We start from the raw sequence: 23,892 nt of genomic DNA, 5'->3' as shown, positions 1-23,892 counted from the left end.
CTTCCCCTCAGCACTTCTGTAAATTCTCAACCATCTGTGAGGTTTTGACCAACTAGTTGTTGTGAAATTGTAATACCATGGGCTGTACCATGTGACTGTGTGTGTGAGAGTGAATATTTTTGTGTAATTAATGTAATTATAATTATATGAAGAAAAACATTCACCGTTAAAGACGAGGCAAACATGATGTCTTTAACACAGCTCCATTATTATTATTTTTTCTTTTTTGTTAGTTAGCTAGTCAGGATGTTATTTCCTTCTCTCTCTCTCTCTCTCTCTCTCTGTGTGTGTGTGCAGTACACAGCAAGAATCTTAAAAAAAAGCTAACAGAGAATTTCTCACTTCATTAAAGTAAAATTAATCGTATTGTACAACTGCTACCTTTTACGCATGTTTGTTTCGTTCTTTCGTTCCATTTTTGTTTGGTTTTTTTCTTGTTTGAAAAAATTTAATCGAATTCATTGTACTGCGGGCGGCACGGTGGTGTAGTGGTTAGCGCTTTCGCCTCACAGCAAGAAGGTCCGGGTTCGAGCCCCGTGGCCGGCGAGGGCCTTTCTGTGTGGAGTTTGCATGTTCTCCCCGTGTCCGTGTGGGTTTCCTCCGGGTGCTCCGGTTTCCCCCACAGTCCAAAGACATGCAGGTTAGGTTAACTGGTGACTCTAAATTGAGCGTAGGTGTGAATGTGAGTGTGAATGGTTGTCTGTGTCTATGTGTCAGCCCTGTGATGACCTGGCGACTTGTCCAGGGTGTACCCCGCCTTTCGCCCGTAGTCAGCTGGGATAGGCTCCAGCTCGCCTGCGACCCTGTAGAACAGGATAAAGCGGCTAGAGATAATGAGATGAGATGAGTTCCCCTTTAAAATTAGGGCACGAATTGGACTAGAGTACTACAAGCCTGGTTTCATTCACAGTAAACAGAACATTTTGAGTTCATTAATGTGATCTAATGATCTAACACTAGAAATAATGTTAAGATAATGATGATTAGAATTAGTGATAATTCTAAGGAGGCAAAATGGTGGTCAAGCCCATCAGAGTAGACACTGGAGCGTGTGTGTGTGTGTCAGGGAATTTACGTTATCCATGAAGCGCTTGGGGAACGACGTCCCGTTTGTCTGTTTTCATTAAGATGTAATCACTAGAAAAGTTTATTCTTCCGAATTGCTGTCCATGACACGGCGTGTATTTTTTTCCTCGAGCAGGAAGATGAACGTCTCCATTGTAAACTGTTCTTCATGTGAAGTGACCCGTGCTGAAAGTGTAATGTGTTTTCCCCCTCCCCCTCCCCCCGACAGTAAATTCAAATTGAATCTGACTTAAATAACGAAAGCGAAACAGATGCCATGAGTCAACATTTCCATTTGTCAGGACGGAACACCAGTTAAACAGTCTCTGTGTGCTTGAAAATATGCGCGCAGTGTTTCTGGCTCGCACTCCCAATGCCTTCTCTGACTTTTATTCCAGCACCCTGCTGCTTTAGTGTCAGCCTTTTAACTGATAACAGAAACGTTATTAACGCAGAAGGCTGACTTTTGTAATGCTTGATACTAATTGCTGAAAAACGGCCCGGTGCTGAATGTCAGCGTGCAGTGAAATCGTTTAGTTTAATCGTGACGAGTTCATGGAAGCAAAATCGAAAACACTGGCACTTATTTTACATAAGTTATCCAAATATAAAGGTTAATATAAATGCAGTCAAAAACGTGGAATGGCATGTGAAAGGTTCCAAGGTCAGTTTTCAAACTTCTAAAGCAGCGTGCGAATATAATCACGGCGAGACGCAGACTTGTCACTTATCTACTCCGAGTCATAAAATACTTTGCTTTGATTTCGATAAAATAAATCACAATTCCACCTTCCCTTTGAATAGTTTTAGACCAAACTTCGTAGCATCTTTAGTGCTTTTATGAACAGCATTTTCTTTCATCACGTGTAATTCACTTACGGTGAAAGCGATTGGACGCCGCTTTGCCGAGTCGCTCGAGGTGATTATCGAGAAATAGTCCAAATTTCTTGACCAATCAGTGTGCGATTTTCTCTAATCACCTCTGTATTTATACTAAAACCCTACACTAGGAAGGCGCTATATCACTCCTTAGTTGTTGTTTTTACACCAACATTTTTAGTGTGAATGGGGAAAAATTATTATAATTATAGTCATTATAATTCCAGTGTGTTGATACCGTAGCCAAAAAAACGATCATCTAAAAGATACGAGACCAAATAAGCCCTAGGTCACCAAAGGTAAAGAAATCCTGCTTGGTAAACTCAGGACTGCGTTCTCACACACTGATCCGGGAGAGTAATCGCTTACTAAGAACACCTGAGATAAAACTTCATCACTTACACATTTATAAGTGATTTATTAACACAGCCGAGCAGTGGGTTAAACTCCAGGCCGCTCAGACTTGGCCATGAATAACTGCCGTTTAATGATTATTCTGAGCCTTTCTCTACCGTTTATAAACCAGCAACATTCCGGATACTGGGATATCTCATCTCATCTCATCTCATCTCATTATCTCTAGCCGCTTTATCCTGTTCTACAGGGTCGCAGGCAAGCTGGAGCCTATCCCAGCTGACTACGGGCGAAAGGCGGGGTACACCCTGGACAAGTCGCCAGGTCATCACAGGGCTTACTGGGATATAAATTTTTCCAAATGTACTCTAAAGAGGATCTTTAACATATGTCATTAAAAAGAAGAGTTCTGGGTGTTGAAGCTGACGATTGCGGATTCCTAGGAGTTTTTAAAACCAGGTTTTTGTTGTAAGAAAGCAGTTAGTATAAGAGTGAGGAGGGGCTTTAAGCACACGGAGCTTTACTTCATTCAGAGCAACATGCAAATAGATCAGAGCTTATTCTCTAAAGCTTTATCTTTAGCGTGGAAGGTTCTGGATCAACTCAGCGTGAACTCGGTCTAGTTAGGAATTTAAGCTTCAAAGGGAGAGAGAGAGAGGGTGAGATGAGCAGAGAGATAGAGAGAGAGACCAAGAGAGAGGGAGAGACAGAGAGATAGACAGTGAGAGGGAGAGAGCTAGAGAGAGAAAGACAGAGAGAGATGTATAGAGAGGGAGGGCGAGATAGAGACAGAGCTAGAGAGAGAAAGACCGACAGGGAGAGGGAGAGACAGAGCTAGAGAGAGAAAGACCGAGAGAGAGATATAGAGAGATAGAGACAGGGAGAGATAGAGAGAGGGCGACAGAGCTAGAGAGAGAAAGACAGAGAGATGTATAGAGAGAGAGGGAGGGAGAGATAGAGACAGGGAGAGATAGAGGGAGAGAGACAGGGAGAGGGAGAGACAGAGCTAGAGAGAGAAAGACTGAGAGAGAGATATATAGAGAGATAGAGACAGGGAGAGCTAGAGAGAGAGAGACAGAGCTAGAGAGAGAAAGACAGAGAGATGTATAGAGAGGGAGGGAGAGAGAGATAGAGACAGGGAGAGATAGAGGGAGAGAGACAGGGAGAGGGAGAGACAGAGCTAGAGAGAGAAAGACTGAGAGAGAGATATAGAGAGAGGGAGGGAGAGATAGAGACAGAGCTAGAGAGAGAAAGACAGACAGGGAGAGACAGAGCTAGAGAGAGAAAGACCGAGAGAGAGATGTATAGAGAGGGAGGGAGAGAGAGAGAGATAGAGAGAGAGACAGAGCTAGAGAGAGAAAGACAGACAGGGAGAGACAGAGCTAGAGAGAGAAAGACCGAGAGAGAGATGTATAGAGAGGGAGGGAGAGAGAGAGAGATAGAGAGAGAGACAGAGCTAGAGAGAGAAAGACAGACAGTGAGAGGGAGAGAGCTAGAGAGAGAAAGACAGAGAGAGATGTATAGAGAGGGAGGGAGACAGACAGGGAGAGGGAGAGACAGAGCTAGAAAGACCGAGAGAGAGATATATAGAGAGGGAGGGAGAGATAGAGACAGGGAGAGATAGAGAGACAGAGCTAGAGAGAGAAAGACAGACAGGGAGAGACAGAGCTAGAGAGAGAAAGACAGACAGGGAGAGACAGAGCTAGAGAGAGAAAGACCGAAAGAGATATGTATGGAGAGGGAGGGAGAGAAAGGGAGAGACAAAGAGGGAGAGGGAGAGACAGAGAGCTAGAGAGAGAAAGACAGAGAGAGGGAGAGAAACAAAGAGAGGGAAACTGAGAGAGGGAGAGACAGAGAAAGAGGGAGGGAGAGAGACAGAGAGAGGGAAACAGAGTGTGAGAGAGAGAGAAGCAGAAAAAGAGGGAGAGAAACAGTGCGAGAGGGAGAGATGGGTTCATGGTTACTTTCTCTTTTCAGATCATTTCTCAGGATAAACGTGGTGATTTTTAATTACAGATCTTCACACGGCGTTTGAAGTTTGTGATTCAAAGAGGCGCCAATTCGACCCCCTCTGTGCGTCTGTTCTCTGATTGTCCTGTTTATCTGTAGGGCGTGAAAACTGCATTATTCATGAAGCATCCATTTCTGTTTATGTCTGTATAATATAAATGCAGTAAGCTTTTATTATGGTCATTAAAGCAAAACACATTCATGTCAGTAAAAATATTACACACTCGGGATTTTAGAAGCGCAGATATGAGTCAAGGATCATAAACACGTTGTAATTGGTGTATTTTTTATTTTTTTTATCCGATCCTACAGCACAGTTACATTCTGGACTCTGATTTGTTAGAAAGTGTGTGTTATTTTTGTATAAGTGTGTATACACACAACAGCTGTAACATGAACGTTAGGTTTATATTAAGAGACCCGTTCTCATACATTACTGTTTCTATAGTAACAGCTCAATGGTTTTGTTGTTGTTGGAGACATTTATTTAACATTTATTAAGAGTTTTGTTTCTGGAAGGAGTTGTGGGTTTAAGCGGTTGGTAAAAGCTACGATGCTTTGTGGTGTTTCACAGCAAGGAAAAGTCTTCAGGACAGAGTAGTTTACAGTTCCTGCTTTCCTGGCAAAATGACAAGCTGCAGTTTTTCAGCGACAGAGAGAGAACAAGAGAGAAACAGACAGAGACGCTGGTGAGAGAATGACTGTTGCTATAACGTAAGTGATAACTCGCCATGTAACGATTCGACAAGTTCATGATTTGATTCGATCCACGATATTTTTTGGGAAAAAAAAAATTTAAATGAAGAAAATTTTGTTACCGAAAAAGCAACATGTATTTTCAGATTCTTTATCAACTTAAATATTTTTTGTTAATTATTAATAATAATAATAATAATAATAATAATAATAATAAACTTCTTTCATTTTCTTTATTAGGAACACCCCTACATCCACCCACTGTTTTCTACAGTTCCCTAATCAGCCAATCACTCGACAGCAGCATGATGCATCAAATCATGCAGATACACATCAAGAGCTTCAGTTAATGTTCACGATGTTCAAACATCAGAATGGGAAAAATTGTGATCTCACAGTGAAGTGACCTTTCTTTCTTTCACTGTGGTATGGGTGTTGGTTTGAGCCAGATGGACTGCTGGTTTGAGTATTTCAGAAACTGCTTCCTGGGGTTTTCACGCACAACAGTCTCTATATACAGAATGGCGTGAAAAACAAAAAACAAACATCGAATGAGTGAGGGACACTTCTGTGGGTGGAAACAAACGCCTTGTTGATAAGAGAGGGTCAGAGATCACAAAATGGCCAGATTGGTTCGAGCTTTTTTTTTTTCTTCCAGGAAGGCTATAGTAACTCATATCACTCTTTACAACCATGGTGAGCAGAAAAGCATCTCAGCATGCAACAGAAAACAGAAGAGCACACTGGGTTCCACTCCTGCATCCAAGAACAGGGATCTTAGAATCAAAAATACACTGTTTAAATGTACTAGAATAAGAGTAAGACATCCATAATTCTCCCCCCCCCCCCCCCCCCCCCCCCCAGTGTGTACTATAGTGGGATTTTCTTCTATAATTTGTTAATTCAGTATATTCGACTCCTGCATTAATTAGTTTTTCAAAACGAGCTTTCGATTCATTACTGCAGGGACAGGATGAGTGGCAAGGAAGGTCCTCGCTGTGTTTTCTAACTTGATAAAAGACCATCTTTGTTCCAATATTAATATGAGTCGGAAGAATATTATAGAGAGAATTCATTATGAGTTTTAAATATTTGAAACCGTTCCGCTCTCGGCCTCTGTCAGATCTAAAGCCAAACAATCCAAGTTGTGTGAATAAAAGTTTCATGCAAAATGTTTTCAGCTATTGGAGCAACTTGGTTCCTGACCATACATTTTGGTAAGGCAGGAGGACATGAATAATGATGCAGCCTCAAGCAAAAATAAAGCTGAGGTGTTATTACAGTTGATGTAAAAAGTTTATGTATTCTCTCGTGAATTTTTAAGCTGTGATAAATAAGCAGATGAGAGTAAACAGTCGTCCAGTGTAGAATCTAGCAGCTCGCAAACACATCTTGGAAATTTGGCTGAAACCTTGCAAACACGTCTGCTTTGTCGAACACCGCTGAACAAAAGTACGTCTAAAAGCGCTGAGCGCTTTTAGACGTACTTTTGTTCAGCGGTGTTCGACAAAGCAGACGTGTTTGCAAGGTTTCAGCCAAATTTCCATTTACACAACACACAAAAGACCTGAAACTAACACATGGAGAAAAATGAGGGATATTTTTCTTTTTTTTTTTTCCTGTCATTGCATTGTGCTTGTTGCAGTTCCTGTTTTTGACCACTAGGTGCAAAATCTAGGTTATTAAAAAAAAAAAAGGTGCTCATTAAGGTGTCACGGTGGTGTAGTGGTTAGCACTGTCGCCTCATAGAAAAAAGGTTCTGGGTTTGAGCCCAGCGGCCAGCGAGGGCCTTTCTGTGTGGAGTTTGCATGTTTTCCCCGTGTCCACGTGGGTTTCCTCCGGGTGCTCCGGTTTCCCCCACAGTCCAAAAACATGCAGGTTAGGCTAACTGGTGACTCTAAATTGACTGTAGTTGTGAATGTGAGTGTGAATGGTTGTTTGTCTCTATGTGTCAGCCCAGTGATGACCTGGCGACTTGTCCAGGGTGTACCCCGCCTTTCGCCCGTAGTCAGCTGGGATAGGCTCCAGCTTGTCTGTGACCCTGTAGAACAGGATAAGCGGCTACAGATAATGGATGGATGGAAGGTACTCATTAATTAATTCATTCATGAGATGTCCACAAGCGCCAGTGGTTTTCTCCACCTACACAGACGGTCTGCGCCAGCTACTTGATCCCCCTCCCCCCAAAAAAACCCTCGCCTTTCAATGTTCAAGCAGTTTATATCATCTCCGCTGCTCATAATTTGCTGCAAATCCAACTATTTCACGATGAAATTGTCTTCGATTCGAGTCCAGCATGACCGCAAGCGACGCCATATTTCTTGATCGATTCTCGCGCTCTGATTGGCTGAGCCGGACCACGTGACTACGCCCTAGTGCATGTAGTTATGTTACAGAGCCAGGCAGCGTACTACAGAGGGTAACTGAGAAAGCCAAGCACACACGCATCTGGAGGGAATATGTATTTTACAGGGAAATGGTTAGTAATTCATGAGCTGAGAATGCACCAGAAGGCATGTAAATTTCAAAATTTTATATACATATATATACCCACACAACCCCAAAACAGAATATGACGATTTGCACATCTTGGAAACCCTGTATTTCATTGATAAAAGGACAACATATCAAAAGTTGAAACTGAGAAATTGTATTGTTCTTTGAAAAATATATGCTCATTTTGAATTCCATGTCAGCAACACGTTTCAGAAAAGTTGGGACAGGGGCAACAAAAGACTGAAAAAGTTGTGAAATAATTTGGTTAATTGGCAACAGGTCAGCAAGATGATTGCGTATAAAAAAGAACGTCCCAGGGCGGCACGGTGGTGTAGTGGTTAGCGCTGTCGCCTCACAGCAAGAAGGTCCAGGTTCGAGCCCCATGGCCGGCGAGGGCCTTTCTGTGCGGAGTTTGCATGTTCTCCCCGTGTCCGCGTGGGTTTCCTCCGGGTGCTCCGGTTTCCCCCACAGTCCAAAGACATGCAGGTTAGGTTAACTGGTGACTCTAAATTGACCGTAGGTGTGAATGTGAGTGTGAATGGTTGTCTGTGTCTATGTGTCAGCCCTGTGATGACCTGGCGACTTGTCCAGGGTGTACCCCGCCTTTCGCCCGTAGTCAGCTGGGATAGGCTCCAGCTTGCCTGCGACCCTGTGGGACAGGATAAAGCGGCTAGAGATAATGAGTTGAGATGAGAAGAACATCTCAGAGAGGCGGAGTCTCTCAGAAGTAAAGATGGCGAGGGGTTCACCGCTCTGTGAAAGACTGCGTGGGCAAACAGTGCATCAATTTAAGAATAACGTTCCTCAGTGTAAAACTGCAAAGAATTTGTGGATCACATCATCTATGATCCATAATATCATTAAAAGATTCAGAGAATCTGGAGAAATCTCTGCATGCAAGAGACAAGGCTGAAAACTGACATTGGATGCCTGTGATCTTCAGGCCCTCAGGAGACACTGCATTAAAAGCAGACACGTGTCTGTAGTGGAAATTATTGTATGGGCTCAGGAACACTTCAGAAAACCAGCGTCTGTGAAAACACTTCATTACTGCATCCACAAATGCAAGTTAAAACCAGATATAAACAATATCCAAAAACACCGTCTCCTTCTCTGGGCCCGAGCTCTTTTACGATGGACTGAGGCGAGGTGGAAAATTGTCCCAAGGTCTGACGAATCAAAAGTAGAAATTTTTTTTAGAAATCATGGACACCACATCCTCCAGGCTAAAGAGGAGAGGGACCATCCAGCTCATTGGTGCACAGTTCAAAAGCCAACATCTGTAATGGTATGAGGGTGCATTAGTGCACATGACATGAGTAGCTCGTACATCTGGGAAGGCATCATTAATGCTGAATGATATATACATGCTTCAGAGCAATATGCTGCCATCCAGACAAAATCTTTTTCAGGGAAGGCCTTTCTTCTTTTAGCAAGACAATGCCAAACTGCTTTCTGCACATATTAAAACTCCATGGCTCCATAGTAAGAGTCCAGGTGCTAAACTGGCCTGCCTGCAGTCCAGACCTGTCTCCAATGTAAAACATTTGGTGCATTATGAAATTAAAAATGCAACAAAGTAGACCCTGAATTGTTGAGCTGCTGAAATCTTATAATCAGCCAAGAATGGGACAATATTTCTCTTTCAAAACTACAGCAATTGGTCTCATCAGTTCCCAAAAAACATTTACAGTGTTATTAAAAGTAGGAGGTGATGCAACACAGTAGTAAACATGCCCCGTCCCAACTTTTTTGACGTGGTGCTGACATCAAATTCAAAATGAGCATATATTTTTCAAAAAACAATAAAATTTCTCAGTTTCGACATTTGATATGTTGTCTTTGTGCTATTTTCAATGAAATATAGGGTTTCCTTGATTTTGTAAATCATCGTGTTCTGTTTTTTATTTATGTTTTACACAGTGTCCCAAATTTATGGAATAGGGGTTGTGTATCTATAGCAGGGATCTGTCTGAGCTGCTATTATGGATGAGCCGCTAGTGTTTAGTGCAGTTCATTCGTTAGACATGAAAGTTTTCGTCAGACATTTGTCTAAAGATGGAGCACATATCTGATTTATGATGCACACCAGCCTCGTCTTCCTGCTCCTGATGATTTCCTGTCACAGCTGTTGGTAACAGCATGAATCAGGAAAGGAAACTTCAGTGTCATTTTTATCCATTGAAGCAGATTCCTTGCTCATCGTCCAACTTTCATTAATAACGTCAATTCTGGATGAAGCAAAATAGCTCATTCTTATTGTTAATTTTTTTCTAGATATAGTTTATTAAGACATACGGATTAATGTTTGTTCAAGGTTTTTAATGCTAATACAGAAATCCCTTCTTTCATAAGACAGAAAACCGTCTTTCGCACGTGGATGCATACGCTCAGCTTCAGCCAGGAGGACTTCACAAATAACACTGACCTATTGGCCTTGGTTCGTGTACTCTATATGCTGACCTTTCGCTGCGTGTTTGCCTTCTGCTCACGCTCAATAAGCTGACCTTTAGTTGTGTATTTTGTTGTGTTGGGTGTTTGTATCTAGTAAGAAAGGAAAGAAATGAATAAGACCCTCCACAGTCAGGCACTTTTAGAAGCTGTTCTATTGCTGATTGTTTTGTTCTTGATCCTGTATGTGGTTGTATAATGAGATAAAGTTCTTTGTCAAGGCGTTTACAGCTAAAGAGCCGTTCGTTACTGAGTTCTGCTCTGACTGCGCCATGTGTGCTGGGTGGTAAAGTATAGAGGGGCAGTGACCATGAGAAAAATATTGTTCTGTATTGAATAAAAGTGGTTGATGCGCCACATGTTCACTTCTACCATCAGGAAGAAACCATGTGAGCACTGAGAAACAACTAGAAGAAGGTCACATGTATACTCAAGCACAGTGAAATTCCTCCTCTGCATTTAACCCATCTGAAGCAATGAACACACAAGTGAACAATGAGCGCACACACACACAGAGCAGTGGGCAACTATTGGGGCTTTTCTACTACCAACGCGGCTGAGTTGGGCTGAGTCGGGCTGAGTGGGGCTGTTGGGGTTGCATTTCGACTACAACCGCGCTGAACCGTGCTGGCTGGAAGTGGGTGGACACATTGGGTGGAGTTAGCGAAAGTGGGTGGACGTCACGTGATGTCGTTAGGCGGCGCAAACAGTGACATCAGTGACCTTTTAAGCGGTAGTCTCATGACCCAGATAGTAAACAATAAACATGGAGGACATGGAGTCGTTTGTCGTAATTCTTCTTCTTCCGGGTTTACGGTGTTTACAGATCCCAGCGTGCTCGCGGGGCGTGTGTGGGCATGTGAGGACACTCTTCCTCACCAATCAGTGCACAGGGGAGTGTCTCCTCACACCCCTAGCCCCACTTGGCTCGGTTGGGCTCACTTCAGCCCCACTCCAAAACCGTGCGAGTTTTGGGTGCTGAGTAAGGCTGAAGTGAGCTCAGTCGTGCTGCTCTGAGGTAGTCGAAACGCGAGCCGTGTTGGGCTGAAGTGAGCTGAAAAAGGGTAGTGGAAAAGGCCCATATGCTACAGTGCCCCGAGGGGATAGGTGCCTTGCTCAAGGCACTTCAGCCGTGATACAAAGGGAACAGAAAGTGCTCTTCATTCACTCAACTCCCCTCACATCTTTCCTGCCAGTCCCGGGAACGAAACAGGCAACCTTTTAGGTCCAAGGCTTGTGTAAAACCAACTAAACAATCAAGGTTACTTGCAGGTGCTCAGGATTGGGAAGTCACTCTTGACTTGGGTGAGAACCTAATCCTCCCAGCACATATTGACGTCATGACCAGATGTGATCGTGTGATCTGAATCATAAAATGTGGACATCTTATAGAACTAACTATCCCCTGTGAGGACAATATGGAGAAGGCATTTGAACGTGAGAGAACACGGTATCAGCAGTTGTGTACGAGTTGTGAGGACAATAGGTGGGTGTGTACGAGTATGGCGTGGCTGCCAGGGATTCCTGGGGAGGTCCATGACAGCCTTCCTATCCCAACTTGGTCTTGGCTCATGTGCCATAACATCTGCCTCCAAGCAGCTTTGTGCAGCAGCTGAAAAATCATCAAGTTGGATTTGGTTCAAAGCATGTAACTTGTCAACGTGATGGCCAAATTTAGAAGACACCCCCTGGTGGTTCTATGCCACTGGTGGTGCCAGGGATGGCAATACCACCTTAGCCACTGAAACTGTGCATTCATCCCTGGTTGGCAGTTGATGAGGGGGGTGTCGAGCAGTGGTAGGCTGTATGTTTTTCTCTAACCTTCAGGCCGTGGCTGCCCTGCCAACCATGGACTTGTATTACTGAGCTGGGTCTTACCTTAGTGCCTTGTCAAGTCCGGCTTGATTTGGCCCATCATTTTTCACCTTGTTTGAAACGTTTGTATACCCCCACAATTTTCTACGTGTCATCCGGAGATTGCCAGTTCGAATCCTGCCAATACCATAGCCATCTGTGATTTTTCTGGTTGCACAGTTGCACTTTTTTCGCACAGTTATAGAAGCAAGTTTTTATAATCACGCTATCTGTTATCACCCAGATGAAGACAGTTCCATTTTGAGTCTGGTTCTTCTCAAGGTTTCTTCCTGATGTCGTCTCAGGGACCTTTTAGCTCATCTGGCTGTAGGCCAGGCCGGATGAGCTTATGCGATCACACATCGTCCATCCCTTGTCCGTTGTCACCGTCCGTCCACAGTTTACAAAATTCGCTACTTCTCCTACAGAAGTGATTGGATTTTGATCAAACTCTTATACAATGTTCTCCAGGTGGGTGCACATAAAGGTTCTCAAGATGGTGGTGCCAACTGTCATGTTTATGATTTTACGGGTATCTGAAATTTTTGGATGACTCGTCACATTAAACGCTACTCTTTGTAAACTGCTAGACGTTTTCCCTGAAACTCACCCAGAAGACTCTAAAGACATATTCCAACAAGAATTGTTCACCAGGTGGCGCCACCTACCATGGATGCGGCTACACAAGGGTCATATGCAATTTCACAAAAATCGCTACTCCTCCTATAGGATTGATCAGATTTCAAACTCAAACACAACAACAGTGGCCGGTATGAGCTCCAGCCTCATTGAGGCGATTTTTCCTCACCACTGTCACCTCAGGCTTGCTCAGGGATAGATTTATTAATTCATACATACAAATACTCTTCTATAATTAGGCTCTTAAATGTTGTGACACATTAAATGCTTGTCAATCTTTCAGTACTCAGTATGTTTGACCAGTCTGAATGCTCAGATTACGTATTAATGAGTAAACATGTTATAAAGGAGTGCAGATGAAATGATAGTGTGATGACTGGAAGATAGAATGTAGATGGGAGAATTAATTTTCATTTGAATGAGGTTCAAGCGTTGCCATTTTTTATATTTTACTGTCATATCAGTGGCACAGCAGTTGGGAAATAACTGTAATTATCTTGAGCCAGAGAGGCGGAAATGACAATGTGCCAGAGCTTCAGAACCATCTGTGCAGCAGGGAAGGCTTTCTCGACAGTGCAGCTGACGGGTCTGTATGCTTCGGATTTGGACTTTGGAACTCAGCAAATTCTGAATGGAAACGTTTCATGAAGAACAGCTTCAAGCATGTGTAATACATTAAAAAAATGTTTTTTCTGGATTTGGACAGAATTTGTTTTTTGTTTTATCGCTGGATCTCTGAGACTTTGCAAATCTGTTACATCAGCATTTTTAATAGCGATGATAGAGATCTGAGGGAAGAGCTGTCTACCCTCTTCTACATACATGAGCTCTTAGATGCCCATGATTGGCTATTGTCGCTATAATTGACAGGTGATGGAGTGTATAAGATTCTTCCAGCTCAGAGACCATGACCAATTTAGCTTTCTTGATCCCTGGCCACGGATGGTTGTTGCATAATAGGAACTCGAACTCATGATCTGAAACTCTCTGGTTCCTGGTATTTTACATTTTTGAGCTCGCAACACCAATATAGCTGCCATACTGGGCATGTTGTTGCGGTGTAACCTACTAACGCTCAAATAGTGTTGCATAGCAACAGGCTGTATAACAATCACATATAATAAAAGTGGAAGCAGTCATTACTGTAATTTATATACAGATTGTTTGACAGTATATAATGTTACCTCAGGCTAGAATATTAAACAGAAATAAAATACAGTACTGTCCAAAAGTCTTAGGCACCCTATTATTATTTTTTCATACAAACTTTGTTATAGATTTCTATTTTATGACTTCTGCATTATCGAGTCAAAACATTACAAAACCGTTTTAGAGTTCCAAACATTCGTTTTCCAGCATGAAATTAAAATATTACAGAAATAAAGTTTGTATCTGACCAGCATATTTAACCTCCTAAGGCCCAAGCTGGTTTTTTACATGCATTTTTTATTTCTCTTTGCTATTTGGGCTAATTAGAACCTGATTAGAATAAAAACTAAGCATCATCTTTTGATAAGATGTACTTTTAGAGAAAAAGTATGTCCACATATATGGATTCTTGTTCCGAATTTCTAAAAAGTGCTGTCCACGCATGTGACCGCTAAGCCCTAGGAGGTTAAGTTATTCCACAAAATCGAGTCGTACGTGAGCTGATAGCCGACGAGGCGTGTAGTACCGACTTGGCTATAAGCTACGTACGATGAGATTGAGTGGAATAACTGTTTATTCTATCCACATTCACTGGATTTTGAGAACGTTTTTATTTTTTGCAAATTTGATAAATAAAAACTTTATACAAAACGTCCAACAAAACAATTTCCGCTTAGAATGTAAACAAACCGGCGAAATGACAGGAGCAATTTGTAAAAAATGCTATAATAATAATTCTTGAAAAATAAAAAAAAAATGTTCTTCCCATTAAATATTTTTATTCCATATTTTGTTGCTTTTTTTTGTGTGTGTGTATTTTTTGGGGTTTTGTTTTCGAGTAGAGTTTTATTTCGTCCTCTGCTGGTTCAGCAACACGCTTCGCCATTTTGTTGTTGTTCTTTAGTTTTTTGGTTTTTTTTGGAGAAACTATATTCTTTTATTTAGCTATTTCTGTTTCTTTTAAATACTTGATAGCAAAGTGATAGTGAGTGAACTAATTAATGTAGGAAGAGAGAAGAAAAAAAAACATTCCAAACATTAGAAAGAAACAGCAGCTGGTCTTGTGGAAGTAAGTTTTCTGCCGTGTATTGATCAGTCCAGAACTAGACCACGTGTGTGTGTGTGTGTGTGTGTGTGTGTGTGTGTGTAAGACTGTCTGGAAAACTGTGTGTACAATAATTGAAGCACTCAAGGTCGAAAGGTCATCCTCACCTGGTGTGTGTTTTGTTTTTCTCAAGAGTTTTAGGATGTTTCTTAGGCCCTGTCCACACGGCAACGGATTCAGGTGAATCTGATAAAATTATCGTTTCGGCCTGGCGTCCACACGGCACCGGCGTTTTGGGTGCCCCAAAACGAAATCTTTTGAGAACGGGTTCCAGAGTGAAAAAATCTGGCAACGGCGCCGTTGCGAAGTTGTCTGGATGAGTAGAAGGGATTTGTTTACGATGACGTCACAACCACATGACTGTCAGTGCTTCACGCCGGGTAGAAGTGTAACGAACTCGATGCGAGTTGTCAACAAATCCTATAACTTGGTTCATGAAACGCGCTTACGAAATATTTTCACTGTGAATATTTATTGTGTAATGGTGCAAAGTGAGAGAGAGAGAGTGAGAGAATAGCCCTTAGGGCAGAGTCTTTAGTCCAAACACTGCGGAAGCAGTACCAAACTGCGCACTGCCCATGCGCTTTCCAAAAACAAAAACAATCCCGCCAGTAAAAATAGGAAAAAAAAAAAGGAGCGATCTCGCGTCTTCAGATGTTGGTTTAAGTCCGACAATACATTCCTCAAAAAGGCTAATGCTACAGAAGAAGGCTAATGCTACAGAAGAAGGGGTTTATGCGCATGCGTCTACTTCTATTGTTCTGGTGTCTCCGATGGGACCGTCTTACAGCGCACGTAGAGGTGTGGCATGTGTATTGCATCGTTTTCAGAAAGCGTTGTGTTGCCATATGAACCTGAAATTTTACTGATCCGTTGCCCATGTGGACGCGATATTTAAAAAAAAAAAATCTCGTTGTCGTGTGGATGTAGCCTTAAAAACCTTTGGATAGAAACTTGCTAGTTTTGTGAAATAAATTCGATTTAAATTGATCAACAATGTGAAATGTAAAAGTAGAGATAAAGAATTTAATCGAATTGTTATCCATTAAATATTACTTGTTTTACTTGAGCGACTTACGGTATAATTTTATATCCATCAAACCTTTTCTTTGTCGTACAATTTTCATACCTTTTCAGTGAAATTCTTTTCTGTAATTGTACAATATTCAGTGATTTTTAAATAAAAGTCCACAAAACAGATTTAGACATGTATATGTACATTAATTTAACCAAACTGGCTCATTTCTATCTAAAGAATTTGAAGCCCTTAAACCTCTCGAGAATCCTGAAATGTACATCGCAGTATATATTCTTGCAAAGCAGGAAAAAAAGTATAATTTTCAGATTTTTTTCAAAAAGATTTTTGTGCAGTTTTCAGCACAATATACAGTTTTCTTGTCACTAACGTATAGCTGCTGTTTCTAGATGCTAAAGTATAGCTGCTAGTGATGCGTGGATCGACCCATAACCCGCGGATATCTGCGGGTTGACCCGCAAGTCGGGCGGATTTGGGTATTAATTTTTCTAAATCGGGCGGGGCGGGTCAGAAATAGCGAAAATTTCTCTCATACATTTCTCAGTTGGGAATTTTATGAGATATAGGTGCAATAAACATTTTGCATTATAGATGTTCTAAATCGCATGCAACAATCTATGACTGTTACAAGTGCAGACCTGCAGTATCTTGCACTCAAAGCTCTCACACGTACTGTTCTCAGTCTGGATAAACGGAGGTATTAGATGTCTACCTTGGGTTTCCTTCTCACATTTTATTCTGTATTCTGTGTTCTGTAATATTTTTTCCTTTTGAAACGGAGATATAAATTATGTAGCTTACTGGCATAGTTTTTAATAACGCGTTTTCAATGGTTTATCCCAAAACGGTATCCGTACACTGTACGGCGTACAGCTTTTGTTTACACCGCCAAAACTTCTCAGAGACCTCCGATGAAGATGGCTGACTCGATCAGAGAGAAGTTAAAAAAGGGCGATGCAAAGGTTGTACGGAAAGTTGATCAAAAAAGCAAGGTGTGGGATGATTTTGGACAAATCGTCTTGTCGGATGACACCGTTGCAGACTTTGTCATGTGCTTTCATTGTGAGGCGCTGTACAAATACGATGGACATAAAACAGGTACATCTAACCTGCTTCGACATTCATGTCGTGGTTCGGCACCACAGCCTAACAAGCCTTCCCCACACGTCCATGCAGAACAGCCCTTAATGTCATCATTTATGAAAGGCAAGGTGCCACTTGCTGCAAAGTCGAAAGTAGTGGATGACTTCGTAGCATTCTGCTGCTCGGATTTACGTCCGTTTGATATTGTGTCTGGACAGGGATTTTCACGCGTGGCACAAGGGCTTGTAAATATAGGTGCACGGTTTGGATCAGTGGACATAAACTCTGTCCTACCACATAGGCAAACCATTTGCGACAGGGCCAAAGAGCAGGCCAAGACTGAAAAGGAGAGGCTTGATAAAAAAGGCCATGGAAAATGGAATAGGCATCACAACAGACATGTGGACTGACAGTATTAATATGAGGTCGTACACAGTGCTCACGTGTCATTTCGTTACTGAAGATTGGAAACTGTCAAGTCGCGTGATTTCCACATTGGAATTTGACCACACACTAAGAAAAACAGCACCAAACATACACGAACAGATCACCAAAGAACTTCTTGAAGTTGGCATATCACCTGATAATCTGTCAAAGGTTGTCCTTGTGAGTGACCAAGGCCCCAACATTAAGGCTGCACTCAAGAATTATTCTTGGATACCCTGCGCAGCGCATGTTATCAACACCATCCTGAAACGTGCATTCAACGAAAGGGACGTGCCAGATTGTATGGTCGACGTAACTGACCAAATTAATCAGTGCAAGCACCTGGTTGCTTACCTTAAAAAATCTGGAAGCACACTCATCCTTCCGCATGCTGTGGTTCAGGAAAGCGAGACTCGGTGTAATACTAAAGTGGAGATGTTGAACTCAATTGCGAGGCAACACAGTGAGATTAGAGAACTGCTCCAAGACAAGGGTCAAGAACACCGAATCGAGGGCATACAGGTGGAGGTCCTCACTGCAGTTGGCGAATTTTTGACCCCTTTCAAACATGCTTCAGAGGACATGGAGGGAGACCAATACCCAACTATCAACTCAGTTTTGTTACGGTACCACAGGCTGCGAATGCACTGTGAGCCTAGGTGCGGGGACCCACTGTACATGGAGCACATTCGCAGACGTGCCGGAGAGCTCTTGAATGACAAGATGACCATCACCCCTATCCATAAAATTGCCACTTTCCTCTCACCGCGATTCAAGAGCCTAAAGATGCTCTCACCAGATGAAAGCTTGGTAGTCCAAGCTGAAGCCAGGAGACTGACTACAGCCCTCATTCCAGTTCTGCAAGCTCAGACTGCGCAAAGGCAAGGTAAATGGAAGCCTCACTGTATCGGCTACTGAGGTTTTCACCCACGTGACCAAGTCATGTGATGCTGCCATTTTGGACGGCATGGCTCGAATCCGTTTGAATGCGAGGAAGGCGACAAACGAAAAACATAAAAGAAAAAGGAGCGAGATGCAGAAAACACCTTCACTATCCAGCGACGTAGGGCATTTACAGGGCGAGCAGAGGGAGAGGTATTTGCAAAAATTGAGGTTAGCAGGCTTAGAGAACGACGTTTACCTGCTTCCACCAGGATTGTTCACTGACGTACGGAAGTACACGAAGCCCTCGTCTTTACCTGACTTCGGCCCACATGATCTGTATACCTATGTCGTTAAAAACCCATCGCCATACACAGGTATTGATCTGAAAGCGTATAAGAGTTTGGATACCTCCAAATATTTTGTGTCAGGCTGGGTAACATGCCTACATCAGCGGGTCGTCCCTGGAGCCGGTGGTCGCCATCTTATTACAGCTAAGGTTTGTTCACATTTTCATTTACTTTCGGTCCTCAGGATAAACAAAATGTTATTAAATGTCATTGAAATAACTTTAGTCTGTTGAGACATGGCCCGTTATAAATTTGCTGTTACCAGACAATGACCAAGAACTGTATTATTAGGGTCGGTGTAGTTGTAGCAGTGTATTAGCAACTAGCTGTTAGCACTAGCTAATGTCAACAACATCATAGCTGGTATGTTACTGTAGCAATTTTATGTTCAGTCATTTGGATGACTGTTAAAACCTTTTGTCTCAAGTTTTTCCTTTACTGGATTACTGAGCTAGCGCGCTCGGGCAAGCTGGGAGCTAGCGCGCGCTAGCCGGCCGCCGGCTTGCCCGAGCGCACTAGCTCAGTAAACTAGTAAATCCAGTAAAGGAAAAACTTGAGACTGAAAGGTTTTAATAGTCATCCAAATGACTGAACGTAAACATTGCTACAGTAACATACTAGCTACTGTTGTTGACATTAGCTAGCTTGACGTTCAAAATGGCGGACACCGGGGCGTCACGTGACCCTGTGACGTCAGGTGAAATACCTCAATATTACCAAAATCAATACCCTGTATACTGAAAGATATAATAATAATAATAACATTGGATCCCTTTCGCCTTTTAGCAGCAGACGACACAAGCGAAACACAGAGAGAAGAAGCAGAAGCTATAGGCCCAACCATGCGAGGTAACAGCCGTAGAATAATGTGAAATGTTTCACACAGCTTGTTTCTAACCTTGACAGATCAAATGTATGCTCATACTTTAGTGAAATGGTGACGCCTCTTGTTCATTTTGACAGAACATTTACTGAAAAGGCGCAGGATGTTCCTGGAATGGGAAGACACGCCGGATCTTATAGAGCCAGATGAAGTACAGCGTTATATGCAGTCACACTTCAGCCTTGATGAATGTAATGAAGACGTCCTTGGCTTTTGGGGGGCTCATTGTCACGATTTCCCTCTAATGTCGATGCTGGCAAGAGCGGTGCTTTGCGTTCCTGCAACCAGCGCTTCGAGCGAGCGTGCGTTCAGTTCGGCAGGTCGCGTGTTGGAAGCTCGCCGAAATAGGCGCGCCGAAAAAACCCAGGGACGGTGGATGCCATTCTCTTTCTCCATAGCGCTTCCAAACAGTTGTCATAAATAGCCTACAATCGGCCAGTATTTATTTATTTTTTTTCAGTTTTGTAGTTTTCAATTTGTAGGATAACCTAGTTTGGCGAAATACCATGGTTATTAAATGGGCAAAATTGCGTGAAAAGACCTACAAAAGTTAAATTTGTCAGATCTGATGTTTAAATCGTTTGAGTCAGTTACTGTTGAAAACTAGTGTTTTGCGATACAAGGGATCTTGTGTCTGTGTGCGCAAGAGAGCGATGTCTTTCATCCAATGTTTCACAATCCTTCAATAAAGAATGGTGTAAAATCCATCTTTCGGTTTCTTTGTTGCTGTTTGATACAAAATTAATGTTTCCCTAAAAACGTGAATTCAGCGCATACCTTTATCGTTTTGATTAGTGTTACAAATTAATACCCCCTGCCCTTTCCCCCTCGGGTCTGGTCAGATTTGGGTCACAATCTGAACATATTTTTGCGGGTTGGGCGGGGCGGGTTGGAAGTCCGCACGGGTCGGGTTGGGGCGGGTATTAAAAAAAAGCCGACCCGCGCATCACTAATAGCTGCTGTTTCTAGATGCTAACGTATAGCTGCTGTTTCTAGATGCTAACGTATAGCTGCTGTTTCTAGATGCTAACGTATAGCTGCTGTTTCTAGATGCTAAAGTATAGCTGCTGTTTCTAGATGCTAAAGTATAGCTGCTGTTTCTAGATGCTAACGTATAGCTGCTGTTTCTAGATGCTAACGTATAGCTGCTGTTTCTAGATGCTAAAGTATAGCTGCTGTTTCTAGATGCTAAAGTATAGCTGCTGTTTCTAGCTGCTAACGTATAGCTGCTGTTTCTAGATGCTAACATATAGCTGCTAACATACAGCTGCTGTTTCTAGCTGCTAACATATAGCTGGTGTTTCTAGATGCTAACGTATAGCTGCTGTTTCTAGATGCTAAAGTATAGCTGCTGTTTCTAGATGCTAAAGTATAGCTGCTGTTTCTAGATGCTAACGTATAGCTGCTGTTTCTAGATGCTAACGTATAGCTGCTGTTTCTAGATGCTAACGTATAGCTGCTGTTTCTAGATGCTAACGTATAGCTGCTGTTTCTAGATGCTAACGTATAGCTGCTGTTTCTAGCTGCTAACGTATAGCTGCTGTTTCTAGCTGCTAACGTATAGCTGCTGTTTCTAGCTGCTAACGTATAGCTGCTGTTTCTAGATGCTAACGTATAGCTGCTGTTTCTAGATGCTAACGTATAGCTGCTGTTTCTAGATGCTAACGTATAGCTGCTGTTTCTAGATGCTAACGTATAGCTGCTGTTTCTAGATGCTAACGTATAGCTGCTGTTTCTAGATGCTAACGTATAGCTGCTGTTTCTAGATGCTAACGTATAGCTGCTGTTTCTAGCTGCTAACATACAGCTGCTGTTTCTAGCTGCTAACATACAGCTGCTGTTTCTAGCTGCTAACATACAGCTGCTGTTTCTAGCTGCTAACATACAGCTGCTGTTTCTAGATGCTAAAGTATAGCTGCTGTTTCTAGATGCTAACGTATAGCTGCTGTTTCTAGCTGCTAACCTATAGCTGCTGTTTCTAGCTGCTAACGTACAGCTGCTGTTTCTAGATGCTAACATATAGCTGCTAACATACAGCTGCTGTTTCTAGCTGCTAACATATAGCTGGTGTTTCTAGCTGCTAACGTATAGCTGCTGTTTCTAGATGCTAAAGTATAGCTGCTGTTTCTAGATGCTAAAGTATAGCTGCTGTTTCTAGATGCTAACGTATAGCTGCTGTCTCTAGATGCTAACGTATAGCTGCTGTTTCTAGATGCTAACGTATAGCTGCTGTTTCTAGATGCTAACGTATAGCTGCTGTTTCTAGCTGCTAACGTATAGCTGCTGTTTCTAGCTGCTAACGTATAGCTGCTGTTTCTAGCTGCTAACGTATAGCTGCTGTTTCTAGATGCTAACGTATAGCTGCTGTTTCTAGATGCTAACGTATAGCTGCTGTTTCTAGATGCTAACGTATAGCTGCTGTTTCTAGATGCTAACGTATAGCTGCTGTTTCTAGATGCTAACGTATAGCTGCTGTTTCTAGATGCTAACGTACAGCTGCTGTTTCTAGATGCTAACGTACAGCTGCTGTTTCTAGATGCTAACGTACAGCTGCTGTTTCTAGATGCTAACGTACAGCTGCTGTTTCTAGCTGCTAACGTACAGCTGCTGTTTCTAGCTGCTAACGTACAGCTGCTGTTTCTAGCTGCTAACGTACAGCTGCTGTTTCTAGCTGCTAACGTACAGCTGCTGTTTCTAGCTGCTAACGTACAGCTGCTGTTTCTAGCTGCTAACGTACAGCTGCTGTTTCTAGCTGCTAACGTACAGCTGCTGTTTCTAGATGCTAACGTACAGCTGCTGTTTCTAGATGCTAACGTACAGCTGCTGTTTCTAGATGCTAACGTACAGCTGCTGTTTCTAGCTGCTAACGTACAGCTGCTGTTTCTAGCTGCTAACGTACAGCTGCTGTTTCTAGCTGCTAACGTACAGCTGCTGTTTCTAGCTGCTAACGTACAGCTGCTGTTTCTAGCTGCTAACGTATAGCTGCTGTTTCTAGATGCTAACGTATAGCTGCTGTTTCTAGATGCTAACGTATAGCTGCTGTTTCTAGCTGCTAACGTATAGCTGCTGTTTCTAGCTGCTAACATGTAGCTGCTGTTTCTAGATGCTAAAGTATAGCTGCTGTTTCTAGCTGCCAACGTATAGCTGCTGTTTCTAGATGCTAACGTATAGCTGCTGTTTCTAGCTGCTAACGTATAGCCGCTGTTTCTAGATGCTAACGTATAGCCGCTGTTTCTAGATGCTAACGTATAGCCGCTGTTTCTAGATGCTAACGTATAGCCGCTGTTTCTAGCTGTTAACGTATAGCTGCCGTTTCTGGAAGCTAACCTATAGCTGCTGTTTCTGGCTAACATAAATGTAATATGTGAAAATAATCCACACTGTAGTGGTAATAGTAACTCTAGGCTCTTAAAATGTTCAAGTTCCTGCAATAAGATAAAGGCAGTGTATTTTATAGCCACTTCTTAGCACATGCCTACTCAAGTCATCCATTAGCAATAAAGCCCCACACTTTATTGCTCCGAGTGCTACTCTCAGGCCTAATACAGGTTATTGAGTGAAATGTGATCTATTACTGCTACTTTGCCCTGGTGGTCTCTGCTGTACCGTTATATTGTCACAACTGCACCTGGTGGCATTGAAAATCCCAGTTGTGCTTATTGCTAGGCATTTGTCATTGTGAGAGCAGCTTCATCATGAACCTACAGGGAAGGTGTTTGTAAAGAGGGAAGGGGAAATGGATGTGGCTGTGAAAAAATCAGAAGATATTGTTTCATTACTATTTGCTACAAAAAAAAGTTATAATACAGGGCTCGACATTAACGGTAGTCCGACTGTTCAGGACAACCAAATGTTTGGTCCGGACAAGTCAAATCTGCATCTGCCTGTCTGACGGGATGATTTGAAGATTTGTTCAAAATCACCATTTTTATAGTAATTATTCAAGAGTTACCTCAATAAAGTTACAACAAAACTAGTTCAACCCCCTCAGTGATCTGGGTGTGTTACTGTTTACGTAATTCCGGGGAAGCCGAGTACAGTACAAAGGCTGAGCCAAAAAGTGTGACACGTTCTTTAATGAAGTGTGACGGAGTGCCTGTCACGACAGTTGAGTACGTATGTGCTCTGACTGCCATACCATACGAGCCTGGCTCTTTGGTGTTGTGGTCAGGGTGCAGGTTTGGCACCCTGGGTTCAAGGTGACTGTTCTCTCGCTTCGTTACAGATGGTGCCAGAAGTGGGATGGCTTACTGTGAGGCCATCGGAGGTGTGCCCTGTGTGTGAGCTGTACGAGGGACCCCCAGGATAGGTGACCCCTGTGCGAGGGACCCCAGAGATGGGTGAAGCACGAGTGTGTGGGGCACCCTGACATGGGAGAAGTATGGCTGGGGGATGTGTGAGGGACACCTGTGTGTGTGAAGCGCACAGGTGCGCCTCCTGAAGGGGAGGGCAGTGTGATGGAGTGCCTATCACTAGGGTTGAGGATGTGCTCTACCTACCATACCGAGGACCCTGGCTCTTTGGTGTTGTAGTC

The 23,892-nt window shown here is 42.7% G+C and overlaps 1 protein-coding gene across 3 annotated transcripts in view; it reads left to right on the top strand.

The window, feature by feature from the left end:
• plrdgb (PITP-less RdgB-like protein) overlaps positions 1 to 23,892 on the top strand; it is a 169,669-nt gene that overhangs the window by 36,082 nt on the left and 109,695 nt on the right. For 2 of the 3 annotated variants that reach the window (XM_060936421.1, XM_060936420.1), the window contains exons 2-3: positions 19,262 to 19,324; positions 19,439 to 19,549. The exons of the other annotated variant lie outside the window; for it this stretch is intronic. In XM_060936421.1, coding sequence (XP_060792404.1) covers positions 19,262 to 19,324; positions 19,439 to 19,549 — 174 coding nt within the window. The remainder of the gene's footprint in view (positions 1 to 19,261; positions 19,325 to 19,438; positions 19,550 to 23,892) is intronic. 3 annotated transcript variants of the gene reach the window in all.

Source organism: Neoarius graeffei, chromosome 12, assembly GCF_027579695.1.
Source record: "Neoarius graeffei isolate fNeoGra1 chromosome 12, fNeoGra1.pri, whole genome shotgun sequence".
Lineage (NCBI taxonomy): Eukaryota > Metazoa > Chordata > Actinopteri > Siluriformes > Ariidae > Neoarius > Neoarius graeffei.
This window is presented reverse-complemented; position numbering and strand designations above follow the sequence as displayed.